Here is a 26654-nt window from a genome sequence, read left to right as displayed (position 1 = left end):
TATAACTAATGAGCTGGTTGTACACATGCAGGACTGAGTGCAGCAGAATAGACTCCCAACTCCCTGGCTAGCTTGCTTTTAAATAATACAGATCCTCCACTGTCATGTAAGAGCAGCAGCAAAGAAAATGGATTAACTGAGGTGCTCTTGAGGAATGTTGGCTGACATCATCTAAAGGTTCAGGCCACTTCAAAGGGTTTTTAAGAGAGGTGTGATCCTCTTTAAGGCCACGATTGACATGTCGTTTGGCTGCACCATGTTTGAAATCTCGACACCTTCCAAGTCAGTACAGGTGCTGGTGTGCTTCCTTCAAAGGTGGTAACACAATTTTCCTTCTGAATCCAGAGGTCAGCGCCCTCTGGCCTAACCTCTCTATTGAAGTAGAGAGCACCAGGTGATAAATATCCACCAACAAACACTGTCCAGGGTCGACTGTCATAACATAGCTCACTGTCCCACATGAAAGAGCTGAAAAGTGGGTCAAAGAATTATGACAGGATCTGATTACAGCTCTCTTGACAAGCCACTAATTTCTCTTTTCGGGATTGTCCCTCTTTCTGCTAGATCTAGACAGAATGTTGTGGTTTTGACAGGAAACGCATGTATAGCTAAACATTATGACTGCGTGTGAATTCATGCACGTGTGCCTTCTTGGCCATAAAGTGCAGGAACACATTGTACTGTACCGAGAGAGCTGTAGGTGTTCTTAGTCAGCATGTTTGTATTCACATGCTGTTAACCTCAAATGAAACTTAATCGTACAAAGCTTTCACTGTGGAAGCTGCCTTAAATTATGAATCATAATCAAATTGCCTTGACTCAATAACCTTTCAAACTGCATTTTAGGTATGATTCTAACATATATATTTAATGCTACCAATTAAATATGACTCCGTTTGGCACCCTGTGAAAAATATTCAAGACCTAACTCACTTTTCTAGTGGTGAAATGGTCTTGCCTTGGATAAATCAACTAGGACTTGATATTTATTGACTATAACACGTGAAGATGACGTGTTGTGGTATGTGATTGTTGGTGACGCATGTGCTAAGGTAATAACACTCACGGCATGCAGTCAAGGACTGCATGTCAGTTCTGTGCAGCATCACGCATCCTGAAACCCAATAGCCTTGTTGACATTTCCCATCCTTGTCGTCCCTATGATCACATCACATATTTAAAGCATGTTTATGGCTGAAGGGGACAACATGCGCCTGAGAACACAGTTTATCCACTGACAAGATCCAGCTGTCACTCGCTGTCTTTGTGCACGCTGTCTATCGGAGACGTCATCAACATGATCACCGCTTTGTCGGAGTATTGTCCTCCTCAGGAGCCTCCTTAAATCAGCCCCCTTTCAGGAGAGAGCTTCTTTAGGCAGTGAAGGTGTGTGAATGGAATTCATCATCATTTTCTGATCCCTCCCTTTAGGCCAAGGGTATGAAATTCCAACACGACAGTAACAGATACAGTAGCTTTGAGACTGCACACAAATGTGGACTTCCAGCCTTTTCATCAGCTCATGATTAATAGTTCTGAGAATTTCAGTTTACTGTAGAAAAAGTTTCTCTTTCTTTCTGAAAATGCCAAAACCTTTAGACGTGTTCTGTGATTCATATACTGCTGCTAGATTCAATGCGCTATGCCCTTGGAAAAGATGAGTGCAGTGATGTGTTGATTTGTAGGAGGTAGGTTTAACACTGACATTTTGACTCCGCAAAGACTCAAAAGAAGAGGATAGAGTGCAGCATGAGTGACATGCCTTCTGTTCTGTTTTAAGTGGTTTTTGCTAAGATTCAGAGAGGTCAAAGGGCATCTGGAATCAGGCAGATAGCAAGAAAAAAAGAAAAGAAACAACATAATCTGTCATCATAACTGCCTGAAAAATATTTCCTTTGGTCTGCTCATTGAAGACTCAATCGTAACTCACTCAAATCATAATGTTTACAGTCGTACAGACCTGAGATCAGGGCATTTGAGCTTAGCTATTGGTTTTAGTTGTACAGAAGAGAGCATCAGGTAACTTGTGGTTTAAATGTACGTTCATGGAAATCCAAAACTGCAAGGATTGTACAAAGGTTCGATCGTTTTTACATTTAGTGGGAAAAAAATACAATGTAATCACAAAATGTCAAATAATGGACTGTGGACTGTCTCACAACAATACTTGTTAGGTAATTACTCAATTCTATAGGGCCCTATAATTTCCACCATGCAGAAAGCACGGTGGAATTTGATAATAAAAGTGGAATCAACTACAAAATGCACAAATTCCAAATATTGTGGAAATTGGCAAAATGTGGATGAGGTTTATAAAACAGTCAGAGCTGTTATCAGAGATGCCCTACCATTATAAACAAATGCTGTCACAACGTGAAATTTGGGGGGGAAAAAAATGGAATCTGGAAAAAATTTAAATGGGTGTCATAGGGCCCTACGCTTCCATGATACGAGATGATTAGGTTTTTAATGAATGCAGACAATAATAAACACAGTAGGAAATTCAGAAACAGGCAGATGAGCGGTGGTGGTCAGAGACACAGCACTCAGCACAGCGTGTACAGTAACTGCTCACTGAATTATGTCAACGCCACTCAGCACATGAATTGTTCTCTTTCATGTCACCTATGCTGAAATGTTTTTTTCCCAGCTGACACCTATGAGCGTGCTCGCCATTCTGCTCCTGCACTAAAATATCTCACATGACCTGAATATTGTGTAATTGTCTCTTGAAATGCCATGTTTACAGCAAACCTACGTTGTACAGTATGTCAAGTCTCATTTATAATGCAGTGCCGTTTCCGGAGGGTTGCATTGTGTGATGTAATAATGCATTGCATGAAGGTGAAGGTTATTTCCATTCTCCTTTTACACCACTTTTGGCCGACTACCTGAGAAGCCTAATTAGTTTATTATGCCTATCATAACGCTACTGGGCTAATGCTGTTGCATAACAACCAGAGGGGAGGTAAAAGGCCTATTGTGTTGGTTAATTTCATGTTGGCTTGGAAATTTTCAGCAAATGTTTAGATATTACATTTTTAAACATGTCTCAGGCTAAATGCTCTGTTGAGAAAAGGACTAAATCTGTTGTGTAGTCGTAGTTATGGAAATTACAGTGAGGATATCTTCATTGGATTAGGGATTTGCACTATACTTTGTCATACTGCTTTGGTCTGACTGAAGTCGAGGAATGTCAAATGAGTGTGAACATGCATACAGCTACTGTATTTGTGTAATGTTACACCAATATGCACGTGTATTGAGTTACAGAGTTTGCACTGCTTTCCCTTTTCCCATTAACACAGCCACAGTAAGTGGATCTTCTCTTAATATCAGCTGTTATACTACTGATAATAATACTGTCACATGTTTATCCAGACTTCTGTCTTCTGATAGTATTAAACAGTGTTTGGGCTATATTTCTGTGACCCTGGGTATAATAAGCAGAAACATCAAGCAATTCCTTCCATACCTTTTGAGAGCAGGTCACTCTCTGCTCTAAGTTCAGTTGGCTTCTCTCAAGAGGAAACTGATGTTGTTATGTGGAGACTTTGAGGTGCAGTTTTGCATTGTCTGCCTTGCTTGTTTGTGTGATTCAGTAGCAGTCATCAAATAATCAGTAAATCTGACCCTGGTTGCACTGGAGATGGAAATTTATATTGCTTAAGGTTGTTGTAACTTCTTCACTAATGTCTCCTCAGGATAACAATATCCCTGCTATATTTCTATTAACTTTTGCTGTGTAAATGTGGAATTGGTGCAAACAAGTCTACAGATTTCATGTTGAGCAATTTGTAAGAAAGTAAAAGAAGTCAGCTTTCATTAAAGGGGTTTGCGTAACTTCACAGGGGCCTGTGTGTGGGCTTTCACCAACTAAAGCAAAACAAAGAGCATAGACTGCCTGCATTTGTGCTTAGTCTTAGTGGAGCCCCAACTTAATGCCAAAATGAATACCAAAATTGCACTGCACTACCAAATCTGCATTACCACATCCCCTGATGTACACATCCATTCATCTTGGTAAGCACAGGTGGGTCCCTTTCAAACCACAAAGTGACTATACAAGCACAGACAGACAAAACCTGCCTTGTACTAGATGAATTGGGCAATCTGTAAGCATGTAACCGACTGGACTGACGTGATTCGTACAAAATTACTCACCAACGTAAAAACCATCTGGCATTGCCATCCATAGAGTCTTGTGTACCCCCAATAAGGTGAAAACTTAAGTGCATGCACTAGTTTGGTCAGGGTTTTTCAACATAAAGCTAAGACATCACTATCAAACTTGTCCTGCAGCAGGGAAAGACATGGTCATGAAACACTCTTTTGCCTAAACACACTACAATAAATTAAATAAAAGGTTGCTGTGAAAACACATTTGTAATACCTAAGTGTGAGTGTGTATTTGTGCCCCTACTTGTGCATGAATGTGTTATTGTTAAGTGGCAACCAGGCTTTTGTATTAGGCTTAAGGGTGGGCCAGTGGGAGGTCCATAGACATGTTCCGGTCTACTCAAGTCCTGCCTACTGTTAAACCACACAGATGTCCTGGGCCTATTGTGGCCCTGGAGGACTCTACAGGGACCCAGCAGGGCCATTTCACGCCTCAAGTATGCCCAAAGAGGAAGTCAGAAAGGGCGCACCACTGTGACATCAACAGAAATTTCTTTGAATGAAAACGCAGCAGGCAACCATGTAACAAATTAGCTTCCACAAGACTTTTCACTTTCACCCCAAGGATTGACAGAGCTATGAAAGTTTGATCAGGGATTTGGCTCGAAAACATGAGAATTAACTGCATATAAACACAAATATGAAATGTGAACATCCTCTACATATCAGACTTCACTCACTTTAACCACCCATGGCTGCCTTGATGTCCTGTTGGGCTTTAACTTATTATCCTCGGCTGGTTGCGACATACACATTTGTGGCAACAATTAAAGTGTTTGTGGTTTTGCTCGCAGCACGTGTTTCAAGTCTGCTGTAAGTTCTCACAGCACATTTCTATCCCTTAAAAAGAGACATTCTCCATCTACATCCTGGTGTCAACAGGAGCAAGTGAGACCACACCAGTCTAGTAATTATTAAATCTTGTTTTCCACAACAGATCGACTTAAGATGTTTTCATCATGCTGATGTTCCAGTGGCTTAATTTGGGCTCCTTAAATCACTCACTCGGCAGAGCAGCTTGTTTGTGATGTTCCTTGTCGGCACCATTTCCCTTGTTGGCATGTCACGTTTCAGTATGCCTTCACATTTGGGTCAAGCTGCTCAATTTGTGCGTCTATATATAGCACCCTCCTTATTATTTTATCAAGGCAGATCAACTGCTCCACTGTCTGCTTTTGTGCCTGCATGCCATCCTAGTCATGTGCATGTGAAAAAGTAGGCCAAGAACAGTGTTTCCTGTCATCTCTGTTTGTGCCAGAGATTTTATTAGTGTCCATGTGTGTCTCATGAGTGAAGCGTGCCACTGAAAAGATCCATAAAAACAGTGTTTGTGCTTAAGTGAGTGTGAGTGATTCAGAGCATACCTAAAAGCATGCACAGACTCTTTTGCTATGTTAGCATGCGTACGTGTGCACTATAAAATTACACTCAAGCTCGACTAGACATGACTATGGGATACGTGCCAGGGACATACTGTGTCTTCTCCCTCTGCTTCATTGGTCTTTTCCTATCTCTGTCTGTTTTTCTATTTGTTTAGCATTTTTTAAACCCGCCACTTGACATCAAAAACATGTTAGTCAAACGTAGGTTTGTCTTGTGGTTCCCTTTGGAAGGGAGGTGTTGAAAACATGTTTGTGGCCAAAATCAAGACTTTATGAATACAGAAATTATATGAAGAAATAAAAGGCACTGTGTGTACCCATTGTACAGTATATATAAAGCATTAAGAAAAACATTCTTGGTCTTGGCCATAGTATTTTGATTAAACAATACAAACTCAAAGTCTAGTTGCTGCCTTTTCCAGAACCTTTAGTCACGTGATCAACAGATGAGAGGTGCTCAGATGACATGCGAGCTCAGCTGCCTTAAAGTGAACGTTAATTATTGACTTATGGAACAGTTCTTTGAAAAAAACAATCCCAACTCAATGTTCACTTACAAGCTTTTCCCCAGTTTGTATCTATTTTGTACATTATAGTCAAAATGTTGTAGACCATTTAATCAATATATCAATTTGAATATCTCAGTTTTATTTAATTTTGATAAATCTACCCCACTGTGCTCAGAACAATCGACTAATACTTACCTGGCACAATCAAGAAGGTGGTTCACCCAGGGCAAGGTTTAGCCAGTTGGCTGGCCTATGCGAATTCCCCACAATTTCTGATAGTTGATCGTCAGGGCAGTAAATTATCACATTATTACTTTTGTGTGTGTTGAAACCACAGTAAGGCTATAGACTGTACATCATTTCTGCTCCAGTGGGCCAGTGTTAGTTAACCATATTGTCCTCTTCCAGTTTATTAGTTTTGGCTGATTGACTGATTGTCCTGCTGTTATATAGGTGACTGGTAGCCACTGAACATAACATGTCGGTGTTGAGGATGAACACTTTTGAGATATTTATGATTGAATTAGAGTCCTTCAACGCTGTTCCTGTTCAGTGATTTAAAGCCCCCTTGTTTCTGCCCCTGTACACTCACAAGGCTGCTTGTTTCGAAGACTCTGGAATGTTTTGCTAAACCCGGTGACTCCAGCAAGCTCACGCCAAACTTGTTTACTTTGCTTGTTCTACCGCGCTCCCTCTCCATGAGTCTTTTCTCACTTTCTCTTTTTAACACATGAACTCACTCAATGCGTCTTTTGACTCTCTCATGAAAAGACCCCCTCTGTTTTATTGATCCAGTAATCTCTGATTTGTTCTGTGTTTAGTAAGAGTCTGAAACTCAGAGATGTTTGAGGCAGCAGCTCTGGAGCTTGCAACTTAAAAGCCCCATTGACCACTTTAGCATAAGATTCTAGCATTGCGACAAATAACCATAGTTGTTTTTTTTTTTACTTTATTATGTAGAGAGAACAGTGTCAAGACCCATAAAAGGCAGAGAAAGACACAGCATAGGTCCTAAGCCAGATCTGAGCCCTCGTCATTATGAGTATGTAGCTGCAGCCTCAGTCTACTGATTCATGAGCAGAATCCCAATCAGCCTTTTCTTTCATTTCGGTTTCTCTTCACCCAAATCATCACTCGAGTGGAACGCCTAGCACTTTTCAGCAAGACCACAAGTGGACCACTTGATACACGGTCTTGACTTCTCATTGTCCCGTTCGCTGCCCGTGCTCCTGCAGCTGGAAGGTGATTGTTCAGCACAGAACTTGGGCAAACACTCGTCTCCCTCACAAACTCAAACATCCAGATATAACAGTGCTGGAACAACTGCCCTGCTATTTCAAGTGTCCATTGACATTGCACAGAGACGAGGAGCAAAGCAAAGCCGGCACTCACAGAAGTCCTGATCTGGCAGAGCTTGGGATTCCCAAAGTGGTGTGCACAAATATTTGCACACATTGTGGAATTCACTCATGCCTCGGCACTCGAGAATGTCTGATTTCACACCGCAGACTTCCAGGCCGGTCCACTCCTACACCTTTCCTCCCTCCGTCAGCAGAAATGCTGTGAGTGCTGTTGTGAGCAGTGCTGCTTTGTTGGCAGAGACAGAGCTGTCTTTATTACCTTGAGTTACTGTGTGTGGCGTTCCTCCCTAGCTTTAATCAATGCTACTGGGTTGATTGGTGGTGCTGTTTTAGAAGAGAATGTGAGAGGTTAATAGTGTTCTCTCCATCCAGCTCGGCTCGTCCACTAGTTCCCCTTAAGGTTGCTGTTTCTCCCCCCTTCTTTATGTTGTGTACACTATGAAATGCTCTAGCAGCAAGAGGAACAGACATATTTTAAAGTTTGCTGATAATTCCGTTATTGTTAGCCTTCTTGAAGGGGAGGAACATGGCCATTGGCTGGTGGTGAGTGACGTTATGGCTTGATTTGATGAGTCTTTCCTCCATTTAAATGTGCCAAAAACAAAAAGCACGATTACTGACCACAAAGTCATCAACAAGCCCACTGCAGACTGTTTTTAAAGGTGTTGAGGCATGACAGCCACAAATATTTGTGTATTCTTGAGAACAAAATCTGTTTTGAATCACATGCTAATGCTCCCTCGAAAAAAAGTCCTGCAAAGATTCTTTCTCCTGAGAAAAATTCACTCTTTTAACGTTTCTACTGAGATGATGACTCTTTGACGTGTCATTGAATCTGTTTTAACCTTCTGTGTTGTTCCTTGGTTTCCAATAAGAGTAGACTTGGAAGTCTTATTAGACTGGCCGATAAGATTTCAGGGAGGTTTTTGGTCATTTATAATGGGCAGGTCCTTTGGAGGGCTAAAGCTATATTGGACTGCCAGGACCACCCACTCCAGGGGGAGTTTGAGCTGTCACCCTCAGGCTGCCGTTTCAGTACACCTGTTCAGAGAGGACTAAAAGACTCTATGCTGTGTCACATTTTGCTCACTTGCACATTTACAATCTTGCATATTTGTACTTGATATGAATTTCCATTTTCTTGTTCTATACGTATGTGATTTATTTTTGATGTTGTTGTTGATTATTATTGTTATATTCTGTCATTATGCGAACCCTCACTGCACAACACGTTTCCCCTAGTGGACAAAAAGATAATCTTGAACTTTGAACCCTGCACCTTAACTTGCTGATGCACTACAGTATGTAGGGGGTTTCAGGACCCTAAATGAAAATGCTGTCAACAAAAACCTAAATATGATGATGAATTTCAGGACGATTAATTCACTACAACATAACCTCACCTGTGAGGTATGATAGAAGATGGGAAGTTGAGAGCAGAAGATGACACGAACAGACGTAAATATCCATATGGACTGCATAGTAGTTGTACAGGAAGATATTTCTACATATTTAGATATGGCCAAGCTATCACGTTACAGTAGTTATAGTAGTTTTTTAAGGCAGTCAAGCTCAGAGTTTCAGTACCTGTTATACTCATGATGCAGGGTGTAACAAGACTGGTGACGTGAGACAAGAGGAAGACGATGGCGTGACGGCTCGTCACTGGTCATTAGTTGTAAAACAGCTACATTCCGCAAGAATCCATTCCAGATGGGTACTTACAACAAGTTTTAGTGCCCCATTAAAATGGTCTCATCTCTGGTGACTTAACTGCCTCTTGGGGTGCCTGATCTCATGGTATGTTGTTTGTTTACTCTCCAGTGGGCCTTCATTTCCTGTGAGTCTGCTTCTTTTTGCGGCTCGAAAAGGTCTCAGTGGGTTAGCCATCTTTAATTTACTCAGTCCACAGGGGATTTTGAACTAATCCTGATGCTCTTGTTGGTAATTTTGACCCTTCGAATTCCATTGATTGGGGACATTCTCATACAATTTTGGGGCAATGAGTCATGGTGGAGTCTGCTGACTTTGTTGCTTGTTGTTTATTGAAAATAGACCATATGATATTGGGAATGATGATACTGATCTCAAAATGCAATTAAACTTTTGCCAAATAAGAAAATAGACAAACAAGATTTTCATGCATGTTGCAGTCATGAGAGTAAGTCTTAACACAGATCCAATAATAGTAAGGAATACAAATGCTAATCCTCTCAATTTAGATTAGTGCCATGTGATTCATAAACACTAGCAGATGTCCCTCACTGTGTGTCTGTCCTTCAGTCAGGGGATGACAATCTCAATTGTCAAAATATGAGAATCCCATGAACCAAACAAGAATGGCTTATTGTATTAACAGAGCAGTGTGATTCAGTTCAAATCAGTTTTATATATATGGTGCCAAATCACAACAGTAGTTATCTCAGGACACTTTCCGTATACAGCTGGAACAGACCAAACTCTTTATCTACAGAGTGTGATACCCGCAGCCATCACACAAAGTGAAATCTACTTACATGTGATCAGAGGTCTGGGTGTCATCTCAGTGTTTTCAGAAACACACTGACCCATTTTCTCACATGCCATCGCACAAGACACCCTGTGAGTGTCATCATCCAACTGTCCTTTCAGCTATATTTGATTATTTTAATTGCAAAATACTTTCGTTTAATGGGAGCACGTGCCCAAGCATAGGCAAGTAAAATGCCAGAGAGTAGTCTTTACTCACCTGCACAGCTGATTCGGAATATAAATGGAGATTTTTTTTGATCTCATCCTCAGAATAGATGTCTTTCTTTCCAGTGCAGATCACAAGACTGCACGAGTCACAGAAGCTGTTGGAATATAAAACTTGCATAGACAGTTGGGCTTGGAGAGAGTCTTAATCAAAGGATCATGTTTTCCAATAAAGAAAAGTTAAAAAGTAAAAGTATTTGCAGTCCAGTATCTTAAAACTCTTAACAACAACGCTAATGACTGAAGACAATTTGGATAAAGGACAACAGGACTCATACTGCTGGGAATGCTGACAAAATGTTTGTAACCACTCACCCTCAGAGTACAAATACAGAAGTTTCCACATCAGTGAAATGCTTCTGTGTATTTGTGCAGTCAAGGATGTAGTTGCATGCCTAAACCTCTCCTCACATATTATTATTGTTCCCAGCACTGTACAGGTTCTTTAGTTTGAATTCTAGTGCAGTGCCTAATAACAAGACTGAGAGTCTGCAGCCATGCTAGCAGCTCTGTGAGACTTAAGCACAGTGATGCTTTGAGCTAAATGCTAAAGTCAGTATGCTAGCATGGTCACAATGACAGTGTTATGTCGTATGTATGTATTGCTGATGCCATGCTGGTATTACCATGTTCACCATCTTGGAGTAGTGTGTTAACCTTTTATATATTAGCACTAAACGATAAAGTGCAGCTAAGTCAGATGGCGATGTCGTTAGTTGTGCAGGTGTTTGGTCTTAAGTCAAGTGCTGCACTAAGGACTGAACAAATTGACATTTTGTACTGATGATGGTGTAAGAAGAGAAGCCAGTAGGATTCATCCTCTGGCTGCTGTAACGCTTCATAATTTCATGCCAATATATCCAACTTTTGGTTTACCATCAGACAGACTGACATTGCCATCCCTAGAACCATGCCGCTAGCCTGGCTAAAAATGGGATGATAAACACTGGCTATGTGCAGATGGAAATGGGACTGTGGGTAGGCGAGATATGAAGAGCGAGTGGATGTGCCAGAGAAATACTGAATAAAAAGTGATTACAGATGGATTTCAAGAATCCAGCATTGCAATCAACTAACAGACCACCTCCATCTCGTGTCTGACCTGGATCTTGACATTCCATTTTCTCTGCACTGGAAAGTGACTGGTATTTTTATTTATGAGGAGGTTGACAGCCGCCCTGGGTCCTCGGGCAAAGACATTTTCCTTTTTCCATCTCCTTATACTTTCCACTCTGCATTTGTCATTGTGTTAGGGAGCACTTGAAGATTCCTGACAGTTGAGACCATATTACAAACAAAAGCAGCACGGCTAAAAGGACCATTTCCAGAGTAACCCCACTTGAACCTCATTGTCCTCCAGGCATTTGCAAGATCTGATGGAGAATGTTGTAAATACTGTTGACAAAACCGTTGCTGGCAATTAGATAAGATAGTTACTGAAATGCTAGTCCTTCAGAGAACAGTCCGATCATCTGTAAGTACGAATTTGGTTAAAGGGCCAAGAAAAATGTATCTACTGTTCTGGTGAGCTTTTGAAGAAGGAGTTATGGATGCCTTCAGGCCCCTTTTGGTCCTTTTAAAAGCCTTTACTAAGAATCTCAAAGGAAAAGTTTTTATCAGGACAACATTGTGATCCATCACAAGCTGTTTTCTGGACTACCACCAAATAGCATCAAGTTAATCTTCTGCTGTATACGCATGAATCTGTTTGCGTGGCAGCTTTTGAGGTAGTTAAGATGTTTATTTCCTATTTCATAGAGTCATGAGATGAGTGTTCGGTCCAGTGCTGATATGGCCAGCATTCATTTAGTGTCTTGCTCTCTGCTCATCCCAACAGAGTCCTCCAAAAGTTTCAACATAGTCTCTCTTTAGACTGAGACGTCTACTTAATGTCCATTTCTCCGTCTGATCAAGAGGTGCTGTAGGTGACCTTTCACCTTGTAGTCACTCAGGGAACATAACCCCTTTGCCACCATGAATGGGTGAACACAAGGCCACTGGCTGAGGGTTGTCACCCTCCGTGTCCAGGCCAGCCTCCACTTTAACTCCTTACAGCTGGTAATAATACAAGCACCAGAGCACTTAACATGAGCGTGTTGAGTAAGTGACACTTTGACAGCTTAATGTCTTTTGTGTGCATGTGTGGCTGAGGTCAGGGTCAGTGAACATAATGTCCGTCCAGCATTTCTTTCACTAAAATGCCCTGACAGGTCACAAAGCTGCCGCCTATACTCCATCAAACCAGTATTTTTCAGTCACTGGTTATAAAACAAAGCAGCAACTTGTTAGTGGCATTAGCATTCTGGAAATGTTGTGAAAATTAAGGTTGATTTTGCCTGAGGTGACATTACACCTCCAGAGATTCCTGTGTGTGCATCTGTTCCTTTCTCAAATAGCTTTCATTTGAAACGAACGGTAAACAAGTTGGGTTTTTTTCCTCTCTTCGCTTGTCTTTCTGCTGGGTCAATATAGCTGTCATGTGAACCACTTGAGTGGCTCTTACCAATGTGTGCACACTGAAACGTGAGCTAGAAAAACCTGGTTGTCTGAAGCCTCGTGAGCATGACAGAGGATCGAGTTCAAAACGTTCAGGTGAATAAAGCCAGAACACAGTAACACAGCAGCCTCTTCTCTTTATTTGCTTGTCTTGTGCTTTCATTGCCTTAAAGCCATTAGCACTAAAAGCAAGCATGCAAAGGGGGATTTTGTCTTGTTTTTCATGGTTTTTAAGGCCTGAAACATTTTTTTCTTCAGACACTGATGTGGTTTGAGCTCTCTGTGGCAATATCATCTCAACACAAGTAGGACTTTGTGTTGTCTGAGGACACAGAGATCACTGTAAGATTTACAGTTGTTTGTGACTTGTACTAACATCATGTGACTTGACTGTGAATATAAATCCTAACATTTTTGTAATTTAACTGTAATTTTTCCACCCTTTTCTCTTCATTTTAATAATGTAAACCCATTTTTAGTCCTGCTAGCAGTGCAGCTCCGAGGATGGTCAGTCTGTCTTTTTCAAGTTGTCATCAGGCTTCAGCTAGCTCCTACTTAAGCAGACTGCCTCAAACTATCACAGCTGCCACCGGTGCACTTCAACACTATGGTGGTCTGGTCCATTGCTGTTCATTCTATCTATCATGAGCATAATATGTTATTCTCATGCATCTGTCATGTTGATTTGAACCATTAAACCATTAGCATTTTCCTGTATTTCTGCTCGCGTCTGTTTTAAGTTTCCTGTCCACTCCTGTTCCTTCGTTCTCAGAAAGATGGGGGGCAGACTGGGTAAACAGATCAGGGTCAGCATGAGAGCCAGAGACCAATCTGTTGGGCATATGGAGGTTCTGTCACTGCTGCCAACCTCCAGCTGGACAGTATTAGTCCCCCCCGGCTGCTCAGGGGTTGAGCTATCATCCCCAGGGACCGATGAGGAGCAGAGGGACGAGGGGGGGAGCTACAGGTCTAACTGCAGCTCCTGTTCATCACCCAGAGTTCTCACCCGCAAACACATCAGTGCTGTCCATTAGCTCCAAAGGTAAATAAACGTTGATGCGTCTATGTGTAGGACAGAGAGTGAAAAGTGGCTGAGTGAGGGTTCAGAGCATCAGGGCAGCTCACATAAAGGGTTAAAATGTATTTAAGTGACCAGAGAGAATCAGACTCAGACATTTAGCATTTAAGGGTTTATGCTATAATAATTGATGATGGAGGCCTTGTGTCAACAACAGAATCAATTCACAGAACTAATAAATACTTCAAACAGCTAGTCAGTCATGTTATTTGGCCATCAAGTGCTCAACCCTGGGTCCTAGTTATCACATTTTCTCTTTTTAAGAAAAAGAAATGTGTCACAGTCCATTCATAACATGTTTCTGGCCACAGCATACCTACAGGGGTGCTGCCTTCTCCTTACACCGCTAAACACATACACTTACTTCCTTTGGTTTATTTATATTTGGCTAAATACACCAGATTCCTTACATTCCTGCACAGTGGATTTGGGTCACCTATGTGTGCATGAAGACAAACATTTTGAGTTTCCGACTGAAGTAAGGCCCTTCATAATCATATCAAAAACCTTCCTTGTTGGTCAATGCTTACAGAGGGCTACCTTTCAAATATGTCAAGCATGCAGATAAACTCGGGCATTTACGTAGGTTTGGTCAGGCACACACAAAAAGCATTTTCAAGCCTGAGTCTCCCTAATTCCTGCATGTGCGAGGTATTTGTCTCCTAAGTCACATGTCCATCTCTAGTTTAGTAGGTCAAGGTTGTCAGATGAGGAATTAGTTAATATCCTCTGGCTGATGGTTGCCTTCCTGCTGTAATTTGTCAGCCTGGAGCTGAAGGGAAGAAAATTACTTGCACAGAAAGAAAAATGAGAGACAAAAAAAGCACTTTGATCTCAAGTGTTTTACCTGGAAGAAGAGAAGACCAGCAGTTATTGGAAGTGTGCCAGCTCTGTGTATTTTTTCAATATGCAAATGTCAGTGACGCTATATTTCTCTTATTTTGTGAGGCGTATAACCTAGTAAAGTGTGTCATAGGCCAACCTTTGCCTTAAATGCTAACTGTGAGATTGCTATGGATACAAGACACTCAACATAAGCCAAATGTGTCCTGTTTTGTTCAGCGATCATTTCCATGTCCAGAACATACCGGAGGTCAGCAATGAATCAGAAATCAAATTTATTCTACAGATCAAGAAAACATGTTTAACATTATCACAAGTAGATTTTAGGATTTTTCATCATGGCTCATGTAGTGTCAAGCATACAATCATTTTGAATTACTGTCTTATTAAGGTTTTGTACAATGAAGACGAGATGAGAAATTGATTTGAGGCACTTGTCATATTTTTGGTTTAGGATTTGATACGGCGTGTCTGTACTTTACCTCATTTTTCTTTACCCGTCCCGCTTTGATCTGTAGCAGCTCTCTCTCATCTTATCTTCTGTAAAATAACACAAGACACAGGAGCTGGAAGAAGTTTGGTGCTGGAAGGAATCATTGAAAGCTAAACCTGCTCGGTTGCACTTTTGCAAAGGAGCCTCTGGATCAGTGATAATCTACCGGCTGAACCTGGTTTGTGTTTGTCATGACAGTCTAGATGTCTGTATGGTTCGTCATGTGGCTCGCCGGAGGTCAGGGTTCAGAGGAGGTCATGGGTCACTGCAGGGAAGACTCAAGCATGAACTTCCTGCGTTACTCACTGGCTGATTCTGCAGAGAGAGAGAATGGACATATGGTACTTTGGTATTTGGTCTTCTCTCCGCTTGCCTAAGACTTGACAGGAGTCCAAAACAGGAAAGAGAAAAAAAAGGGAAGAAGGTTCTGCACTTTCTATTGTCAAAGGTGTTATTGGACACCTCAATGTGGGTGTGCACATGCAGGACACACAGGCATATATTTAAAAGATAATAACATACCACTCACTTTAAAAAAACAGGCATGCATCCGCAAAAACATACACATCTGCGCTAATTTTTTCACCCTGATGTCAAATCTCTCCCATCTCCTTGGCACATCCAACATCCATCCACTCCCATTTTGTTCCTAATCAATACGCACTTAAACCCTCCACAATGTTGCTGCAGGGCTCGTCATCTCGTCGCAGCTTAATTCTTACACCCAAGGCCCCCATGATTCACTGGTGCTGAAAGGTAGCTGGCATACATTTGACACCCATGCCAGCTCCTCCGACCACATGCCAACTCCGCCTTTACCCAGAGCAATTCATCACGATGTCAGATGATATCAACAGACATTACATTCTTCAGGGCTGCTGTCATTTCATTTTTTTTTTTTTTTTTTGTGCCCAAGATAAACTATTTTAAACTTGTTATTGCTTTAATGAGGCATAATCCATTGGGATGCAGGTGGGGAGATGTCATTGATGACACAATCTTACCTCAAGGTCCATTTACTAGCTGTTCTGAAGCCTTTGATCATACTGTAACACATGAGCTTCATCAGCAGAATTGTAGATGTTCAAATTTCCATTTTTTCCTCAGCACTTGGAGGATTTCTTGTCCATGTTGGCTTAAAAAAGTGGAAGATGTCCTTTAGATATAATACATGGGACCAAGAAATTTGGAAAACAGTCCTCCTTAAATGAGACCAATTGCTATTTGAGTAATGCAGAGTTTTCCATTTTCAGTCCTTAAGGCAACAAAGGGAGCGCTAATATGGAAAGTAAAGGCTCAGGGCGTGAAAGTTTGGCTGGCAGAATAACAAAAAACATTGATATTGGTGTTTTGTGAGCGTTAAAGTTATGAAGGATGACTAAGACCTGATCTTGTTTGAATTATTTTGATGTAGTCCATGAACCAATGTGTTCCGTTTGGAAAACGCGGGTGCTGTGGTGCACAAAATCATTCCAAACAGTGATTATTAGACCCTGCTTGGTTTGGAATAGGAATTCTGGAAATTTCCAGGCATTACAACACTTGTGTGTTCGTTTCACGGCCATATGGTTGGCATCATTAACCGCTCCCCAAGTATTCTCTTGGTTTCCCAAGCAGACCTCCACCCCTTGTAATTCTTACAAAGTGTAGTCACACACACTCACTAACTCTTTATGTGTTGAAATGTGATTTGTCCAGTGTTAGAGCCTGTAGAAATAAATCAACTTGTTTCATTCACTTTAGGCCAGTAACATCTGCACTTTACCATAAAAATGTTGTTTTTGAGTCTTAGGAGTGGCATTAATGGCGATAATCAACCAGTGTTTGCAGAGGAACCACAGCAATTTTACAGTATTTTTAAGTTGGAAAAGAGGTTTGCACTTACTAACCTTACTTTACCGTTAACACTGAATGATAAATGTCAGCTGCTCTTGTTTACTGTGTGCCATCTCAATCTTTCCTTTCTCTTAGTTTTTCAACCTCATCTCACCAACTTTACTGGACATGTATGATGCTTCTCCCATATTGCCTTTTCTTTTCTTAATACCTTTCTGTTGCTTACGAATGCCTTTAACAATTGGCCTCTGCTTCTGCTCTTCCTCTGCCATCCTTCTCTCTCCCTAAAGCAAACCATCACTAATCTGCTTTCCCCATCCATGACTAATAGGAAAAATATGAGCAATAATCTGGAGCTGTGTGTGTGTGTGTGTGTGTGTGTGTGTGTGTGCGTGTGTGCGTGTGTGCATGTGTGCATGTGCGCGCGCGTTGGTCTTCTTTGTCTTGATCAGCACATTAGAGACCAGTGCCAATCAGTGGATTCCCCTTGCAAAAGTATTTCCTCAAGATCCTTGTGACTTTTTTTTTTTTACTTTAAGTGTAAAAGAACGAACAGAACAGCAAGTCTGATAAACAGGATTAATATGATTAATATGATAAACTACAGTGTGTCTACCACCAGAAATGTTACGTACAGTATAGAGATGGTCATATCAAGAGCTCTCTGGTTCCTGTTTGATCACAGATGTTAAAATGTCATATATTTAGTGAGGTTGAACAGTGGGCTGAAGACCGAAAGACCACTGAGGATCTAAAAGACCTTGGTCACATGTGTGTGTTTAACATGTGTGCGTATGTGTTAACTTACACACTGTTTGCTTTAGCATTTACACATTAGTGCTGGCCAGTTATTCTCTCTGCCGCTGTCCAGAATGCAAGGTTGAGAGCAGAAGCCACATATGGTAGTGCTTTACAGGGTAGCAGTGATTTAACTCCTTTAAGATGTCAGCTGTGCTCCAAGATTTACAGTGAACTGAGTAAAATGAATGTACCTTTTTCAGCAGATACTTCCCACCATTAGTTCTACTCACTCCCATTGTTAGCGTTTATAAAAGTATAACAATAGTCTTCATTTGAATGTGATGTATGACAGTGTGGGACATGTCAGGAGGTAACTGGATTAGAGGTTTTTTAGGATGTAATTCAAAATGCACTCATGGGAACCTTTGCCAAATCCTATTTGAATGGGACTTGAGGACAGTCAGACTCAATTACAACAGAGATACATCACACGCATCAACAAACTCGAAGCTCAAACCAGCTCCTCAGCAGACAGCAACAACTAGGTGTATAGCATCTGTGCTCATATTCAGCATTTGTCTCTTTCAGACATAAAGGCTAGTAATTATTCTGTTCTTTGTTGTTTTATAAGAGAGAGTGAAGATTCCTTAAAAACAATCTTGTTTTAAGAGGAGGCCATAACCCAGGCCAACTTGCAACATTCGCCTTAGCTTCAGTGAATGTAAAAGTTGATGCTGTTTATTTTGTTCACAACATGAAACCTGTGCAGACTTCTTCTTTATATATATACACCCTTAAACTAATGCACATGTGCATGCATGCAAGTGGACTTACAGCACAGACAAAAACCACACACAAGTCTCTATCAGTTTACCATTATCCCTGCACAATGCAGATCTTTAGAACCTTCCTACAATGGCTCATTTTTCCTGCTTTAGTGTTCTTTTGTACTTGTGCCATAATCTAAATAGATCCTTTCCCCTGTGGTTGACACTTAAATCACTGATAAATGGATGATCCTGCATAAAGTTTTAGTGTTTTTGAAAAATACATGGTAGTTCAACACCGATCCATTGTTTGTGTAAGTGTGTGTGTGTCAGTCTCCTGTCTCTATTGTGATCGTGGTCAGTCCATCAAAGCCCGGAGAGGGTGTCGGCGAGGCATTTGGTCCACTGTCTGCTTCACACTTCCTTTGTTTGTGTGTGTGCCTGTGTGTGTGCTGGTCCAAGCCTCTGTCTCCCTACACTTCCTCCTCGCCATTGTGTGCATGGAAGCAGCTCTCTCTCTCTCTCTCTCTCTCTCTCTCTAATCAGTGTCTTATTAGGCTGGTCCCTTTGACCATGGATGAGCTATTTCTGGAGATTCCTGTTATGAAAAGATTATTCCCCTCCCTCCTGTGTCTCTCTCACTCTCTCTCTCTCACACACACACACACACATCAGTTAAACTCATTATCTCAAACAGCATCAGTGAAAGGCAGAGGACACACGTTTGTCTTTGGAGGCATTTACATTCAAGCTTCAAGGACAATGGCAGTACCTTGCTTCTGAATGTGATATAATCATACACATGCACACACACACACACACAATAAATTGATAAGGTAGGGTTGCAATAAATACATAAATGTCCCTTTCTTATTATTTTATAGCCTAGCCGTTGGCTGTGACAAACATCTTTATTAGCATCAAAAAAACCAATCAATCAGTTCAGACACTTAAAACACACACACACACTTGCGTTCTCTCTATATCAGGATGGCCACTGTGACCTTTACAGGCCCATAATTTGGTTATCTCTTTTTTGAGTCTTTGTTGACACAGCCTTGGGTGTTTGCGTGCATGTTGGTCTGACACGTCCGTCCGCTGACCCTCACCTGGCCCCAATGTTTGGGGTTAGGAATGGCAGAAGAGGGGAGCGTATAAACCCCAAGGCGAGCCCAGAGGAGGGCTCTCCATGGCGGGGGAAAACCTTTCATCTTTCTCCCGCTTTTCTGTTTTCTCTTCAATTCCTTCTGTCTCTGTTTCACAAGTCTTTTTTTAAAAGTCTTTCTTTTCTTATTTTTCCTGCGCACCTCCTCTGTTTTCCTCTTCCAGCCCCTCCCTCTGCGTCTCAGGGTCAGAGGTGACACTGTAAAGTTTACAACCTACAACAGTAGCTTCACCCAACAGCCCAGCCGCAACAGGTTGAGGGCACTGCGCACTGTTCTGACGACACATTATTCTGAAACCCCAATTGTTCAAAAAATGTCCAAAACGACCCGCCCAATGTCCATCTGATGGGCTAGTGTGTGTTTCTTGGTTATGGTTATTAGATGGTTACGGTCATGGGCAGAGTAGGGTCGGGAAAAAAAAACGAAATAATGGGCGGTTGGAACAGTGGTGTGGCATCCAAGTTGATGGGGCATATGGCTCATTTCATTCAAATCAAATATCTGTGGTTTGTTTTGTTTTTTACACCTGGCCCCTTTTTGTCTCAAAATAGAAGTGATAATTTAGAGTAAAACATGAGTCAAATTTACAATGAGTCGTGAGATAATCAAACTTCCTGTGTAACAATTTTCCTTTATAACATGCCTGAAAGGTAAAAGTGTTTATTTGTATTCCCTTTCTAAAGAAAAGTTACATTTAATGCAGGCTTAATCCCATGTGTCTGCCTGCTGTAACACTGATGCATCTCCTCATTTCCTCTCTTTTGTCCAAAGCCCTCATTATACTGGTGTGTATTTGATCTGTATCTGAATCATAAGCCAAACAAGCGCCTGACTCTGACGAGCTTTGATGAATGAAAATTGTAGACGCTCTAAAGAGACACTCATTTGCCCCGGAGCAACTGGCAGCAGCGGCAGTCTGCTTGTCTGATCTCTCTCACTTTACCACACACATTCATCAACAATCGCTGGTATTGTTGCGTATTTATCACCACAAAACAACTTGAGCGCGTACCCCCTCAGTTCTGCGCGGGGTTGTTGACCCATCTCAGCCGAGGGTAGCTTTGGGTTGGGGTTTTGGGTGCAGCCTCTGGGTGGTCGGGTTTTGTGGCTCGGGGATTTGGCCTTGTTTGGTAATCTCTCTTCATCTCTCCTTCCTCTCTTTGCTTTCTCTCTAGCTCTCTCTCTTTCTCTCACACATACACTAACAGACCATAATTATCTTTCTCCCTCCCTTCAGGTTGCAGATTAAGGATAGAAAAACAGAGGAGGTCTTCCTCAGTTTTTGAGCTCATGAGATCATTTTTTTCCATTGACGTATTATTTGATATTTATGCACCAATATCAGTGCTGTTCAGGTGACAAAATGCTTATTCTTTAGATGAATATGTGGCGAGCGTCGCTACTTTTTGAGCACCAATATGTGTCCGTAGCATAAAATATCAAAAGTTGAGATTGAATGCTTTGTCAGATTCAAAGTGTTTACTTTTACTTTCATTTGATTTTATAAATCAAGTTATTTTCAGATATAAGTTTTTGGAAAGCTGCTTCTGATAAGCCTCAAGTTTTTTTGGCACTGGCTTTACTTCTGTTTGGGTTCCCACAGACCCCAACACTGTATGTGCCACAAAGTTTTCACTTTAAATTCACAGCAGACTAAATATGGAAATTACTATAAAGCATTGTTCTTGCACCACATATATATGTGTGTGTATTGTTATATAGAGATTTTTTTTCCTAAAGTCACCCAGAGACAAAGAAATGTACAATATGTCATCCCGCATTGTTAAGTATGTTTGTTGTCAATTAAACACTAAGAGGTCTAACTCACTTATATCACACCTTTTTGAACAAACTGTTATTAAACTGCAAAACAATAACCGATATCCAAATACAATTATTTGGGGTTTGGGAGGTGGAGTGCTGCGTAAAAAGTACTGTCAACACCAATTACAGATGTAAAACATATGAAAATCCATCGTATTCAACCGGGTTTTACAGCGAGACTCTCTGAGACCCCAAACAGAAGTAATGCGTCATTTTCTGAAGATGACTGAAGCCTGTAGTCAGCCCAAAATCATGTTTATAAAATATTCTCATGAGATTTGGAAACGTCATGAAGTACGAAGGTGATAAAACAATGTTAAATATGTTTTTGTATTTAGGAAGAAAGACTTCCCAGGCCTCCTAAACAGAACATGAAACACTGATTCATTCTGCACATATATTTAAAAATGATATGTATTTTTGATGCATACATATTTAAAAAAAAGTAGTTGTTAGTGTACCAAAAATTTCAAATGACTCCCACTCTGTGCAGTACTGCACAGAATCATGTTTTTGCTCACTTTATTAGCTGGCAGGATCTCTTCAGGGTGAATCACTTGTGACTCCTCCGTCAGCTGGGACCAGTATGGCAGCCAACAACAGACTGCGCAGTTAGCCAGGATTTTCTGCATCATCTTTTCCCCCCTCGCTGTCCAAGCTTGGGATTACATGTATTTCCCTGCCACATGGTGACTAGTCTGGCTTTCACTTTTCGCACCATCTCAGCGCCCGCCTGCGTGTCACCATGGCAATAACACAGAGCTGGCCAATGCCAAACGCTGACGTAGACCAGGAGTTCTTGGAAAACTGTGGATGAAAAGTCCCTGAGGACTGAAGAGAAGAGGGGAAGATTGGAAAACTGAACAAGCTGCTTTGAAATAGACCACTTATGAAATGAGTCATGTGTGACCCCTCCCCACACAATCACACAAACCTTGTAAATCTGAACAATTTCAGCATCAGCACAAACAAACTTATACAGTCATAGAAGTTATTTTATAGAGCTCTGGCATTCAGAAGAAGCGGTGGGAATCGTTTGAAGTTTTCTGTATACTAAAATTTTAAAACACCTAAACCTCAAAAAATACATGTTCTGTTTAGGGGGGCTGGGAAGGTCTGCGAAGTCTTTTTTATTATTAAAACAAACTAGCCCTGTATACTCTCAGACTATCAAAGAATCCTGATTTAGATTCATTGTTGCAGTAATTATTATTTACCGTAATTATACTGACTTTCTTTTTTGATGCTTCCAAAGTGCCAGCAACGCGTTTACATCATCCGAAAGTGTGCCCTGCATTCAGCACTGAATGTGTTGTTGTTGTGGAGTCAACCTGAGGTGGTGTACGTGCGTCAGGCGCGCTGTGGGCAGGGGCACGACCAAAAGGCCATTACCATACCTGCAAGGTCCCTTTTCACTGCGCCACTTGCGCTTTTAAGACTAATCTCGCGCCACAAAAGAGCGCCTCTCAGTTGTCTCCAGTATTTATGAAGATATGCAAACTGACCACCAACCTGCAGAGTCAATTGCTGCCTACTAGGGGAGGTGGTTGAGGCTAAGACAAGGCAGAGGCTGAATGAATAGAGGGGGATCCCGGGGAGCCCAGTTAATCACTTTCGATTTTATATTGGGAACATTTATAAGATTTTTTGAAGAATATCTAGAGTCCGTTAATTGAATTAGTAACCTAACACATACAAAAACAAGAAGATCAATACAAGTTGATAGATGAAGTTCAGATTAAGAATCGAAAGAGCCGCTTTGGCGTCATAATTAGTTATCATAGACTCATCCCTTCATACCATCATCCGCTGAGGTTGCTCAGGGGGATCTGTGCGCCTCCAGCTTCTTGTCAGCTGGGGAGCAGCGGAGCGGGGTGGGGGTGGAGCCACGGCGGAGTCGCTCATTCCTAAAGCTTGAATCACTCTACTCTCCATTCACATTCCGGCTGCGGAGCGCTTCATTCAGGCACTCACAGCGGTGGAAGGATTTGGAGATTGTGGAATTCTGTTTATCGCAGCCAATTCAAAGTATAACCATGGATTTACTGTCCTGCGCAGCGGTCGGAGGACACGTGCCTCCTACTGTGTAGTTTGAGTTTTCTTTACATTGGATTTATCATGCGGGCTTCGCCTTAACAGTGGAGCGGAGCTGACCGGACAGTCGTAGCCCGCCGGGGCGCAGCCGGGAGTTTGGTTTTATGCTGAGGCTGGTCACGACCGAGACATTAGACAATGATATTAACACGTAAGTCAGTCACATAGTCATTTCTTTAAGTGTTTGGAAATTAGTTGCTTTTGATTGGTTTCTATGTGAAGTGAAGATGTGTCCATACATTCAAGCTGTTTCCTGTTTATCCAGAAGGAATTGCGCTTTCTTATAGGCGTAATTTGGAGTGTACAATGTGGTTATTTTTGGTTGCCTTCGTTATTTAAGACTCTGAAGGTTTGCTTGAATTTGTCTTTCGAGTAAAACACTCTTTAAGACGTCTTTTAGGCGCAACGCTGCGGGCTGTCAGATAAGAAATCTCCGCGCTTTGCGCATAACTCCGCGTCCCCAGTGTCCTCACTCCTGGTCACAACTCGCCAGTTTGGTTTACCTGCAGTTTGTCTCACATTAAGCACGACCCCGTAGGGTCTGCTTTCCCGACCCGATACACACGTTTGTTGATAATCTCCACTTTTACGCGCACAGTGGAAAGGAGCAACCTGCAGACCGGCGCACACTTTACGTTTTGAATGGTCGAAACTTTGATCCGTGTTTTGGAAACAGGGTCGTGAACTGGAGTATGTTGCATTTAGTGTAAGATTATCAGGATGTATCCTATCATTCCGCAGCATTTCTTTCCATCTCAGTGCCTCCAGTTTGTTTAACTGCCTGCGCCTTTTGCCTGACTGCCGACCTTTTGCTAATGGGGGGAAATTGTGGGGATGTGTTGTGTGGCTGTATAAAATCAGCCCTGTGCTGGCAGGCTCAGCTGGATTTGTGGGCTTTGGCTCTTTGTCTCAACTGTTTTAACTGTTTGTTCCAACACATGGCTCCTTATCAGCTGCCTCAGGTCTGGAACAGATATGAGCTCACAGAGGTTGAGTTTGAGCCATATAACCATGAAGAACGTGCTCAAAGACACACACACAGGCATCACAGTAAAAGCTGGGTGAGCATCGTCTCCAGCAAATACTAACCTGCAGACTGCATGACACTGACTCCATACTTCCACACATTTAATGAGTGACAGAAGAGTTGTCAAGTTACAGAACTACTGGGAACCACATTTTTTTGTCCTCACTCATTCAGGGAGGGGGCAAGATGGTTTAGCAGTTGGTGGTTGTGCAAGGAGAAGAGCATGTAAAGGAAACACTCTTCATTTGCACTCTATGAAACAGGAAGTGAACAGGGGTCTTATCTGAAAGATTTACATCCAGCTGGCACTCTTTTTTTTCCATGTCCTGTGAGGAGACACACATGTTCATTTATTTCTCTTACTGTCCCTCTGCTAAAGGTCCCAGCAGGTAGGCTGTCACCTGGCTGTGGAAAGCTTATCAGAGGTCACCTGATAGGGCTAGGGCCCTCCATGTGAGCACACATTTTTTGTCAGGGAGCACAGGGGCCTTTGGGGTTAGCTCTGCCATGATCCATGTGGACCAGCTGTGTGTTTGCATGCGTATGTGTCCTTGCATTCGTGCCTGCTCTGGCTGGTGGTAGAAAACTGGAATGGATAGTAGCCTCATTATTCTTTCCTGTGTGTGTGTGTGTGTGTGTGTGTGTGTGTGTGTGTGTGTGTGTGTCAACGAGGCATAGCTTGAGGCAGGCCAGATGGTGATATTCCTGGCATCATCTCACTTAGCTAACAGCCAGACCCTCTCAGGAACACCAGCTGTCTCAACCGTGGAATTACAAAACCGAATACCCATCAGGAAGAAAATCTGTTATTGCCCATCTTTGCATTCCAGTGGAGTACTGGAGGGGTTTTACATTGGTCACGTCCAGAAAACTGTTTCCCCCAGTAGAGGTCGACTGACATGGGATTTTTAAAGGCAGACGTAATGTTGCTAGCTTGGAGCAGGAAAAGGCCAATAACTTGCCTGATATCGCACACCTCCACCCCTGTGACTCTAAACTGTCAAAAATTAACAATCTTTCACTTAGTTAGAAACTGGACAACTGTTGAACTGAACAGCAAACTAACTGGGAAAAATCCCATTGGGAGCGATTATTATTTTTTGAACTATTATTTTCCCTCAGAGTCAGTAATTCCAGTTAATATGCCTGATGTTATAATGTAGGAAACAGAGTTTGTCTGCAGTGCCTCCAGAAAGGCGGCTCCTCTGCTTGTTATATAGGGTCTCATGAACACTTGTTCACTTGGGACAGTGGAGGGTGGCGAGTTAGCCATCAGAGCCCTGTTCCACTGATACCGTGGTGATACTAGTCTCCAGTTGTCCTGATGCTTTATTCATTTTTCAAGCTGTCAAGAACACTCCCCTCAAAGTGTCGAACGTTCTTCACGTTCTGTCCTTGTCACCACTGAGGTGAAGGACAAACATTGGCAGCATCCATGCTCCTGGCTTTGCTTGTTGTAGATTGCTGCTGAGCCACAGAGTCTGGCCTGGTTTATCACATCACCTGTCTAGACCCACTTTGCAGCTCCTTCAGAAAGACCCAATCAGACCTGGAGCTGATAAGAACCCGCTGCCTGCCTTTTGGGTTCTTTTTTCAGGCGGCACTTTGAGACCTGGCGATGATCGGGCAATTCTAGATAAGCCACCTCAATTCACAACAGTTGTTAGTCAAGCATTCTTCTCTCTCTGCCAACTTCAAAGACGCAGCCACAGTGATAACTGTATTCAGACTCTTGACCTCCAGTTTGCCATGTATGTAGCAGAGCCTTTGAGGTGGGGAGCAGCATCCTTTGTTTGCTAACTGCTGGCAAACTCCCACTGGAGCTGAGCATTCAGACTCGGCCAAGCCAGACCCTACTGCCTCCTGCGATTGAGGGAAGCTTTGGTCGGCAATTGTGAGAATTTCCTGCCACAGGAAAGGAGAGAAGAGAAGGGCCGAGCAGAGTTGAAGTAAGCAGAGGGAGCAGTGGGGATGAGGGTGAGCAGGGAAAAGGAAAGTAAAGACTCGAGAATAACTTTAGGAGTCGATGCCACTGGGCAGTGGGTGAAGCTTAACCCTGACAGGCCGCTCACAGGTTCTGCCTTGGCCAAATTCCAGGGGCAAAAGCCTCTTGTGATCCATA

At 42.1% G+C, this 26654-nt stretch overlaps 1 protein-coding gene across 2 annotated transcripts in view; it reads left to right on the top strand.

The window, feature by feature from the left end:
* The window catches only part of dlc1 (DLC1 Rho GTPase activating protein), a 77206-nt gene that overhangs the window by 30058 nt on the left and 20494 nt on the right, over positions 1-26654 (top strand). Inside the window, exon 1 of one of the 2 annotated variants that reach the window (XM_041965653.1) lies at positions 23366-23656. The exons of the other annotated variant lie outside the window; for it this stretch is intronic. Within the exon in view, the coding sequence (XP_041821587.1) occupies positions 23644-23656 (13 nt within the window). The 5' untranslated portion in view covers positions 23366-23643. Of the gene's footprint in view, positions 1-23365; positions 23657-26654 lie in introns of those variants that run through there. 2 annotated transcript variants of the gene reach the window in all.

This window comes from Chelmon rostratus, chromosome 3, assembly GCF_017976325.1.
Source record: "Chelmon rostratus isolate fCheRos1 chromosome 3, fCheRos1.pri, whole genome shotgun sequence".
Lineage (NCBI taxonomy): Eukaryota > Metazoa > Chordata > Actinopteri > Chaetodontiformes > Chaetodontidae > Chelmon > Chelmon rostratus.
This window is presented reverse-complemented; position numbering and strand designations above follow the sequence as displayed.